Below are 11,282 nucleotides of genomic sequence, written 5' to 3'. Positions count from 1 at the left end.
TTACTGTCCAGCAGTCCGGTTAGCATGATAAAACAGATGATTGGCTTCCATTGGCTCGTGCTTTTGCCCGTCTTTCTTTGGATCGGTGCGTGATCACAGTGCTCGTAAATTTGATCACGCTAAACTGTCGTAGTTGCTTTATTGTAAAAAACCGGACTGCCAGACGCTAAAATTCCGTGTAGTGTACAAGCGCTCTAAGGCTTCATAACAATGATTTTTTCTCCTTCACTGTTTTGACAAATTATACTGAATGGAGTGCTTTTCAAATTTGATTATGGTGAGAATCATTCATATTCAATGAAAGTTGACTAGCTTACTTAAATGATTGGTGTCTCTTCGGATCAAAAATAAAGGGTCAAGTAAAAACATTAAGACCAAACATGAACACAATATGTAGTGAAGTACAAAATATGGAAACAAAAAATATACCAATTTTCACATCCCAATCAAACAAAAACTAATTTATTTTACAGGAATATACTCATAGATCGCACTAAAGCTGTTATGATAAAAAAAACAACTTCAATTGGTTAGTTCAAATAGTTAATTAAATAATACCGGGAGCCAAAGATACACTCACGGTTGATTATTAAACAAAAGTTAATATTATTTCATGCAATTTCCATGCTTATCTTCAAATGCATCTTCATTATCTTCAAATTGCACAAGAGAATCACACACTTTTTTTAGTGTAAATATGTAGTAAATTTAAATCTAAATAATTATGGTAGATTATCAAAATAAGTTAAGCTTTTTGCATGTAGTAACAAACCTGATGAGGTAAACCGAAACATAATTATAAAATAAAATCCAGACAGCACAAGAAACTGAAATGAAATAAGCATTTTATAGAAGAAGCTGCTGTAAGCGATTAGTAAGCTTTATTGTCATTATTAGCAGTCGCGGACAGAGTGATGAAGTCAAGAGTCAGCGATGAGATGATTACTTGGTGATGAAATCTTACCGCAGAGCACTCGGATGCGTGGCTCATCACATTCCTATATGATGTCTACATTACACTTATCCTTAAATATTCCACAGAAAATATCACATTGTTGTTCACGAGGTATTAAATACTATTTTGTATAAATATTATTTTAAAAATTACGAATTACTAATAGGGTTCTATTGTACGGAAGTACAGATTGGTGCATTGTGATGTTTAACCAGAGGGAATAACTCATTCACCATGTCACTCTGCCCTGTATAACTGTAAAACAAAAAATATGTAGTATACTATGAAAGACTACAAATATGTAATGCAAAATAAAGGTGCTATCTGCAAAAATCTATGTGCTTATCTGAATGCACAATACTGACCATGTTTGGATTTGTACAATAAACCCAAAAATATATTTTATGAATATAAACATAAGATGTATATTATAAAATAAACACCAACAGCTCGTTAATTTAAAATTATTTTAAGAAAGATATTAAATGATTTAATATATTGTATCCCATTTTACAAAATTTATGTAAATGGTTTAGTTTAAATTTATATTGTATAAAATGTAGACATCTACATATGTATTTGATTTCATCAACTCAATTAACTTTTAAATGTATAAATAAATACAAGTATTTTTTTAAATACAAGGATAATTTATAATAAACGGTTAGTTGTAAAGCAATACATATTATATATCTATGATAATTCAAGCATAGTAAAATCCTTCTCACCGAGCAAACAGAGTTATCATAATAAATTGCATTAATTTACTCATTCTTATTTTATCTTAATTTTGGGTATGTAATCAATAATAAATATCAGCAAAAATGGATTGTTAAATTGGTTTATGAGTTTATATATAATTGATGTGTTTTTAATAATCTTGCTGTGCAAAAATATTTAATACTTTTAATAAAAGAAGGCACTTTAAATTGAACTTTAAAAAAAGGCAAATGAAACTTGTGTTTTAGAATAAATTATTTTTTAACTAAAATATGGAGATCCATATGATTTAATTGGAATATTATTGCGGAATAAGGTTTCATTTCTTTATTGAAGGTAGAAGTTGAATTCTTTAATTGCCTGCGGGTTGAAAGGAGGAGATACAGCTTTGGCTAGTTTGATTAATACATATTCAGATATCAGTTTATGTTTAAATAAAATGAAGATAATTTACTAGAAAGAAGAGAACACACTTTTTTTTAATTCACCGTGTAAATCTAATATTTCAGTCACCCTTACAGGGGTCTTAAGGGCACTGTGGTACTTAAGGGATCCTTAAGGGGTGACAGAAACATTAGCAAGAGAAAATATTACACGGTATAATCTAAATATATGTATTGTTAACAGCGATTGTACAAAATCTTCTGCATAAGAGCACCGAGTAGCCTACGGCCAGCACTGGATAAAAGATTATTTAGCATTTTTTTATAATCGACTATGTTATTTACATCACAAGGTTATAAATTTTATTAAATTGGATTCAGTTAAAAATGACAGGAAATGAAATTAAGTAAATTATGATTTGATTTATCTTTCCGATTATTTATTACATTGTGAAACCAAATAACAAAATGTAGTGCAGATAATTATTTTATAATGTGTAATCTATTATAAGCATTACGGTGCATAATATTATATATGTATATATATATATATATATATTTATAAAATGCTGATATCATTATGAATGTGTTTTTGTATTTTGAACATTTCATTGGAGGTACAAAGTGGGTGTACTTTAATTTCAGTGTTTTATATTAAGTTAATAATACATCATCCAAAAAAATATATATAAAACTCTGTTTGCATTCTATTGACTAAATATGTATTTCTCTAGAATCTTGTTAGAAACAAACATGCATTAGTAGTGCCAAAACTACATAATAGTGTTAATACTGAATTTTTTTAAGAGAATAAAAAAAAAACTTACGATGATTGGAATGTTTGAGTCAGCTCGTGCTTTAGTTCCCCTTTGTAATTGATTGTGAAGATTCGTACTATTGGGATTCCAACAGTGCCATAAGCACATACATCCTGAAAGAAGGAAAATCACAATAATTTAACCACATATAAAATTACACTTAAATTAATTAAAAAAAAACTCACAAACATCACTCACAGAATCAATAAACCTCTATTCAATGACTATTCAAGCACTTTGTGTCAAAATTTAAGACTTCCTCGCATTATCCATTTGACCAGTTCCCAGTCTAAACTGAACGTGACTTGGCCAAGGAGTTTGTATTGCATTGAAAAGCCCAAAGGTCGGGTAAATCATATTCCAACTTGTTGGTTTGATTTACCCGGGCCAAATATACTAATGTATTAGTTTTTATTGACTAACCCGAGCGGCGTTCGGGAAGTCTTGTTTTCAATTTGTTGGTTACAATTTCCTACAGTGGCGAATTTTCTCGACGAAATTTAACTGTTAAGTGGTAACTCAGAAACTATGGATAAACCTTTTTGTCAGAATCTCGGAAATGTATGTGTTTGAGCTTTTAATTCCAGGAATATTTAAAATAAAATTTGAAAATTGTACTTGTAGTGATACTTGATTTTGAAAGAGCTGGCAATTTTTTTTGTACAATTACAGTGACTTCACAAAGAAAATTTAAATGAAATACCTATTTGTTTTGGTCTAAGTATAGTATTTGTTTAACCAATAGTTGATTTAAAAAAAAACCCTGCAATAGTTTAAGCACGTTAATTGATTGCGCTTACATATATATTGATTTACAATATTATCATTTTTGGTTAATCTATATTGTAAAAAAAAATAATGTACAAAAACCCAAACCCAGGACACAATTTATTTGCAAAAACTCACACTGAGAAGTTGAGATATCAAATGATAAACCTGCAATCAAACCAGCTTTCCAAAACTGAAGTATCCAATCAAATTAATAAATAAATCAAAAATATTATTCCATATTCACTGAATGAAGCATTGGTACATAAAAACTGAGCACTTACATTTATTCTATTTCCATAACCGGCATAGAAAGGTTTGACTCCCTCGGGGAACAGAGCCATGATGTCGGAGAGACATTGGATCTTGAACTCTTCGGGTTTCTTCTCGATCACCTCACGATGGAATGCTCGCAGTAGGGAAGTCGGATTCAGCAGCAGAGGACCGTCCGGGAGAGAAAGGTCACCCTGCTTTATGGATCGCAGATATTCACGAGTAACCTGCGGAAAACAAACAGCAAATTTGAAGCTAAAATTTAATACGAATGCTATTTAAGGAAAGGTTTAAAAATTCGTAAGCCTAATAACATATTAGAGTTGAAGATGTTATTGGAACGCTGCTCAGAGTAAGATGAAAACTTGCAAGTTTCATTGACATGATTTTTAAACTTAATACCTTACTTTTTAATAAGTTTTTAATCAAATCACTCATATAACGTCTATTAATAAAATGGATTAGTCACTAACTAAAAATTTGTCAGAAGTAATATTTTATAATTTGCATTTGTATGTAAATTAATATGTGCAATAAGCATATACCATGAAAATCGTATTTATAAATTTAATATTCAAGTGCATTACAATTGAACATTCTTAAAAATAAAAATAAAATATTTTTATCATAACTTGAGTAAAATGACGCTCTATGGGCGTTTGTCCACTACACGGAATTTTACCGTCCAGCACGTCAGTTAGCGTTTTAAAACGACGATTGGCTTGGATTTGCTCCTGCTTTTACTTTTTTCAGATCGGTGCTCTTGATCCGTGCGTGAACACGTTGCGCGTAAATTTAATCACGCTAAACTGTCATAGTCGCTTTCATTTTTCAAAACCGGACTGCCGGACGGTAAAATTCCCGGTAGTGGACAAACGCCCTATGGGCGCTTGTGCACTACACGGAATTTTACAGTCTGGCAGAACTACTACGAAGTTTGATATTTTAGTGTGATCGAGTTCATGTGCACCGTGGTCGTGCACCGATCGAGCGCACCAATCCGGAGAAAGATGGACAAGTGCACAAGCCATCCTTAGTTTTTTTCATGCTACACTGGACCGTAAAATAACCGGACAATAAAATTCCATGTAGTGCACAAGCGCTCTATGACTGTGAATTAATATTCTAAAAAGTAAATAAGTACAAAAAAATGTAAAGATTTAATGGTCAATGAAAATAGTTTTGCATTCATACAATAAAGTGAAGTTGGCGCATGGGAATAGTGGTGTGTTTGTTACCTTGGCTTGCCCAATAGCACGAGCGGACAAGTAGAGAAGTTTGTATCCATTATTTTTAATTTTAGTGAATAGCTGCGCCACACCGCTCTGCGCCCAATCCTTGCCCACCATTGGAAATATGTGACCGAGGACATCGGACCTGTGCAAACATTACAATTAGAAAAAAACAGATATCGCTCACTCCTTTCAAGAACGTTATATTAAAAAAATCGTCAATTTTCAGTTCTGCATGTTTTCGGAATGCCCAAAAAATGTACTATATCCTAGCAAAAGAGGCATATTTAAAACTTAATATTTACCCGCTACAGGGCAGAAAGTGTTGTTTTTGCATTTTAAAGAAAAGGTATTGTTTAATTCTTTTTTTAAATACATATACTAAATATTTTTCAAATGGAGAAAAAACCTTCAGGTTTTACCTAAAAAGATCTGTTGCCCAGTAAAAAGTTCAATAAGTGGCTTGATATTAATTTTTAATACATTGTATTCTATTTTTAAACTTCAAAAACGTTCTCCTGAAAAATCAAGTTTTTTGATTTATGACGTTCTTGAAAGGAGTGAGCGATATATAATATATGTTTTTTACATTTTAAAAATTTATGTTAATTTGTTATTTGTTATTTTATTTTATAATACTGTGTATTAATGAAATATGGCTAACTAAGTATGGCACCCACCGCTTAGTCATATCGAAATAAAATTACTACTATACTCTTTTTATTGTTGTATTAACACATTGTTATCGGGACACATATAAAAATGTTTTTTCTAAATTGTGCGCAGGAAGCTGGATATGCAAAAATATGTTTTTTCTGAATTGTCATGTTGGTTGTTTGCGTGGCATGTATATATACGAGTTTGAATTTTACGAACCCGGGACCATCGGCACAATAGACAAAAACGTAAACCACTACACTACAGAGACGGATGAAAAATATACAATAAAAAATTTAACAAATTTTATTAATGTAGTCCTAAAAAATTAGAACCCATCTTTTTTTCAAACTTACTGATATCAAAAACTATAAAAATTAATAAAATAGGTAATAATAATGTATATGTTTTTTAAACCCAATTTTATAAAGAGTAATATTATTCAAGTACAGAATTTCAAGTTAATTAAATATCTACGAAATATTACATCGCGGTGCCCTTATATTGAAATTTATTTTGAATCATAAAATTAATATTTATATTTCCAACTGAAAATTGTGTTTTGTAGGTCACAGTTGTGGATAGAATAATTTTTTTTTTTTTAATATTTATGAAAAGAGAAATATTTGTGTTTTTTATTATTTCCAAAAATACTTCAATTTCATACTATTTCTGTGAGCCTAAGCGGCTCATTATTAGAAATAGGTATCAAATTGTGGTGAGTGGGTTCGAATCGAGAAACTCTGATTCAAGAGTCCGCGACACTAACCACGGGACCACAACTCGACACGACACATAATGAATTACTAATTGAATCCACATACTTGGTGATTGTGCCATCGATGTCAGAGATGACAATCTTGTCATCATGCCGCCAGCGGAACACGTGACACTTGCACCGCGAGGTCCCCTGATAAGCGGTGGTAACGCTGAACAGCATTTCATTCATTCCCTCGCGCAAGTTTAGGCTCGCCTAAAATAAAAATAAAAAAACCTTAAATAATATTTCAGTCAATACACGGTAAAGCAATATTATCAATCGAAAGGGTCCGTCTGCATGTGGCGACTCGATTAGCCAGCACATTTGATTTTAATACAAAAATTGCATTAAAAAAATGCGTTTATAATATTCCCACCCACACGCACATGCTTACTTGTGCAAACTAAAATGCATGGGTAGGTACTAAGTAAAGCTTGCAGCATAGCCGAGCTTCAATATTTCCAGACAGAATAATTTGAATGTCACGGAATTTAAAAATTAAATGTCGATAAGATTGCTTTGAATGTCATAAACAGAAGTAATCAATGCTGAAGTTCTTCGGTAGAGGACTGCTGATGAGATTATAGTAAAATAAAAAATTAAGACATATCTTGGACATATCGGCTACCCAAACTCAAAACACAGTAAGGGACATTTTAATATAGTTTTTTTTTTTGCATTTTTGGACTAAGTAAATTCTACTTAGTCAAAAAATGCAAAAACGCAAATGCAAAAATGCTTCTACGGCTGGTTAAAAGTACCATGTGCATCTGATAAATCTCAATAGTAAAATAAGTGGAAGGTGTATAAATGGGAGAAGGCAAAAGTTCCGCCTTTGGAAAGTGAGAGGCTGAGCTGATGGAGGAGTTATGGCAATGTCAACATTTTGGGAAACAAATAGGGCACATTAAGAAGAAAGTTTATTATGTGATGTTTAAAAAAAGTGCTTTGACCAGTTGCCAGTTTATCCCGAGCGTGACTCGGCAAGGAGTTTGTATTGCATTGATGAGTCCGAGTGCTGCTCGGGCAAATAGTATTCCAACATGGTAGTATTGATTTAGCCGAGCCAAATATATTAATATATTTGTTTTTATTGACTATTCCGAGCAGTGTTCGGGTAGTCCTGTTTCGAGATGTTTGGTGATGATTTCCTGCACCGACGAATTTTCTCACCAAAATTCGATTGTTAAGTGGTTAATAAATAATAATAAACTCACAATTTGTTCAGAGGAGAGTCGCAGTGTCTTCCTAAACCTGTCAGAGTGTTTGGAGTGCGTCTGCGGGGTGGCGGTGCTGGTGGCTCCGCCCTCGTCCGACTCCTCGGAGCTCTGGGAGCCGCTGTAGCCCCCGCCGCCTGCGCCGGCCCCCCCACCGCCCCCAGAGCTGGTCAGCAGCGGGAAGGAAGTTTGGGTGCTCACCTCCTGGGGACTCTCGCACTCGGATTTGGTGATTTCTTGATCTGAAAGGAAGAACTCAAAACGTGTCAGGGTCAAGTTATGCAGCTCCCTGAGAATTGTTTGTCTGGAATATTGCTCTGCAGTCACCAGGTACTGCAATTTATCAAGGGATTTAAGAGCTTATTGTACATAACCCCTTTCTAGCAAAATATGACGAGGGTAAAAAATCTTATTTTATAGCCTTTTTTATAATTGGAGTATAAATATAGTAGAAAGTGTTAAAAATATGTTACCATAACATTTTATGGTGGTTGGAGCGCTACGTGCAGCGCAGTGAAGAGTCATTTGCTTGGAAAAGGGCCACAACCCTCAGTAATGAGGAGTTAGACGGAGAAAAATAACATTTTCAATTTGGTGAGTTATAAAACATTCACAATATCATTTCATCAACAGTTATTTACAACCTTATCTGGTGCTGCAATTTTTAAGAGTCGCGACAGGGAAGAGAATCATATCTGGACCTTAGGAAAGTTTAAATAACATAGCCTTTTGTTTGTATCATTATTTATCATAATGTTTTTACAAACCTTCACTTTTTTCCGCGTCCAGAGATTGATCAACAGCTTGGATGCTGACGGAATCTTTTTCTGTATTAATTTGACTTCCATCAACGTCATCAATGCTAGGCTTGGAAGTATCACTGGAAAAAAGAAGGTAGGAATGGTTGTAGAAACTGCATGAGAAATTAATTATTTTATTTATAAAAAAAAAAAAAAAAAAAAATATTTTTACTGTTGACATCACATCAAAGATAAAGATCAAATATGATTATAATTGAAGATAATCCAGATTTTGTGAACAAGTATTTGGACACACTCTAAATGTTGTACATACAATCAAATTTATATAAGGTACATACACGGTGATGGGAAGCATCACTTAAAAAGAGTGCAAATTAAAATTAAAATAATACTTAGACTACTTACGGCGCTGTCTGTTTCTCTGTAGACCTTCTCCAGTACCACCAGGAGTACCCTTGACGCTGCTGGGTCTTCTCGGCTCCTCCTTCCGTCTCCTGGACATCGACTTTCTCCCTTGTTCCATCCACAGCACCTGGTAGATTCTGAACTACACTCTGTAACAATAATATAATGCTTTATTTATTTGACTTTGTAGCACAGCATCGGAAAAGTAATGATCACTGAAAAAATGTAGCATTTGCAATGTTTGTTCTCAGTTGTCAAAAATTTTAACATCTGAGATGTCATAAGTCATCAGTCGAAGTAATAAAGTATATGAAAAACTCACTTTATACCTAGAGGTATAATCACACAACAGTGTACTTCAATTTCATTTAAAAGATAAATTGAATCAGTTCTAAAAAATATGTGGCTTATACCAACAACAACAAAACTATGCTGAATGTCCAAAACTGTCCATACTTTACTTGGGTCCGAATGAAAACCGAGAGTTTCTATACTGTAAGCTTTCAGTGTTCATACTTTAAGCATAGTCAAAATAAGCCAATGCATTTAATCATAATAGATTATTATTAGTGCCGTATACATATTACCCTTGGCCATTCTCCAGCCCATGGGATCAATAGGAAGGCGTTTTAATTTGTCGGCTCATCTTTTCCCCGCTCCAAACTGGACAGCCCGAGATCAATTGACGACGTTTTAATCCATTTTTTTTATATCATTATCATCATTATCTTATTATTATTATTATTATTATCCATGTCTTTATAAGCGCCCTTGAGGTAGTATTTTACGAAAATGGCGCTATACAAATTATCTAAATTATTATTATTAAATAAATTTTTTAAACGATCAACTAAACTAGAAACGGATTGCTGCAACTATAATATAGTAAGTGATTTATTAGCTTCCAATTGTTTAGTCAAAACTGATACAAAACAAGTGCAGTAAATCGCAATGATTATTTCCTTAAAAGTAGGAAATGCGATGAGTGATATGGCAATTTCTGGATAAAATATTATTATTTATTTGATTAGTCAAATGCAAGATTCAACAATATCCAAAAAATGCAACAATACCAACACCCATCAGTGGTTAGCGCTACACAACACGAATTGACCTTACATCTTTACTTGTGTACACCAGATATGGGGTTCACAAATACAAATAAAATTAATTGAGTTCAGTAATACATTGGTAAACGCAAGTGTCTGCTGCTCTTAGCTTCTGAGGAAAAAGGTCATTAATTTACCCTAAGGGTCTAAAAGCGAAATGTTGTTTTCATTCATACCTTAGGCAGAGGCCGGTGGAAGACGATGAGCGAGAGCAGCATGGGTGCGGCGGCCAGCCACGGCATGTACTGGTCGCCCAGGCGCACCACGAGGCGTGGGTTCTGCAGCAGCGAGGGGTCGGAGCACAAGCCCTCAAACGGCACGGCCTCCTGCTCGAAGGCCAAGGCCAGTGCCGCAGGCGACTGCTGTAGGCACGCTGGCCCACACAGGGAAAGACCAACATAACCCCTAAAACAAACATGTCCATTAGCATTTTAAAACAACTTTCAACCATAATTTTTTGACTACTTACTTAAGTGTAATATTAGGTTAGGTTAGGTCACATTTAGTTTTATTCAATTGTTTTTAAAGTGTAATGTAATGTGATGTTTGGTTAATTTAACCGCCTTACTCGTATGAACGTACGTAATACGTCCACTATATTATCGCCCGATCATAAAAAGCCGTATCCCGTACGCTCAGGTACACAAAAGCATATCCGCAACCACAGAAACATTTGTGATATGTCAAATTGTTCCTACTCGCACTACACATACGAATATGTCATATGGCGCGTTTAGCATTTTGAGGTCAACATCACTGGCTACCTATTTTTGCAAACTTTGCAGAATATGTCGAGATTATGTTAATCGATTTATTACGTTCAATACAAAATATTTTTGTTAAAATATTCATTAGAATATCATTACAAAAAAAAAACCGGCGACATCTTATGTTGAGAACCTCTGACTTGCTAAGGGTCATAAATAGGTATATTGTTTAAAAAATTGTCTAGTACATTGTAAATAAGTATTGCTATTGAGAAATCTTATTTAAAAATCTGAGGATTTTTTCATCTACTTTTTGGATAAAAACCCAAAAGTAGGGTGGTTAACCTTTCCAGGAGTATGGTCATATATGTATATACGACCAATACAAAACATGATTTATGATGTGATTTTTATCAAAACATGTTTAAAAGATGATTTATGTCAAAATTGCCAATTTTGCGATAAATCATGTTTACTGGTGTAAATGTTTTTTTTTTTATTATTCAAGAAAATATGT

General features: G+C 33.4%; 1 protein-coding gene across 4 annotated transcripts in view; it reads right to left on the bottom strand.

Moving 5' to 3' along the window:
* The window catches only part of Lpin (phosphatidate phosphatase LPIN), a 62,994-nt gene that overhangs the window by 3,309 nt on the left and 48,403 nt on the right, over positions 1 to 11,282 (bottom strand). For 2 of the 4 annotated variants that reach the window (XR_015837857.1, XR_015837856.1), the window contains exons 8-16: positions 10,235 to 10,463; positions 8,950 to 9,098; positions 8,551 to 8,663; positions 7,784 to 8,025; positions 6,631 to 6,779; positions 5,156 to 5,294; positions 3,929 to 4,144; positions 2,886 to 2,989; positions 965 to 1,210 (exon numbers count right to left, since the gene is read on the bottom strand). Coding sequence is in view for 2 of the 4 variants with exons in the window: in XM_088263500.1 (XP_088119626.1) it covers positions 2,886 to 2,989; positions 3,929 to 4,144; positions 5,156 to 5,294; positions 6,631 to 6,779; positions 7,784 to 8,025; positions 8,551 to 8,663; positions 8,950 to 9,098; positions 10,235 to 10,463 (1,341 nt within the window). In the remaining 2 variants the exon portion in view is untranslated. The remainder of the gene's footprint in view (positions 1 to 964; positions 1,211 to 2,885; positions 2,990 to 3,928; positions 4,145 to 5,155; positions 5,295 to 6,630; positions 6,780 to 7,783; positions 8,026 to 8,550; positions 8,664 to 8,949; positions 9,099 to 10,234; positions 10,464 to 11,282) is intronic. The other 2 variants (XM_088263500.1, XM_088263499.1) reach the window with 1 other exon arrangement.

The sequence above is a fragment of the Brachycentrus maculatus genome, unplaced genomic scaffold (assembly GCF_059751285.1).
Source record: "Brachycentrus maculatus isolate JH-2025_06_01 unplaced genomic scaffold, ASM5975128v1 h1tg000199l, whole genome shotgun sequence".
Taxonomy (NCBI): domain Eukaryota; kingdom Metazoa; phylum Arthropoda; class Insecta; order Trichoptera; family Brachycentridae; genus Brachycentrus; species Brachycentrus maculatus.
This window is presented reverse-complemented; position numbering and strand designations above follow the sequence as displayed.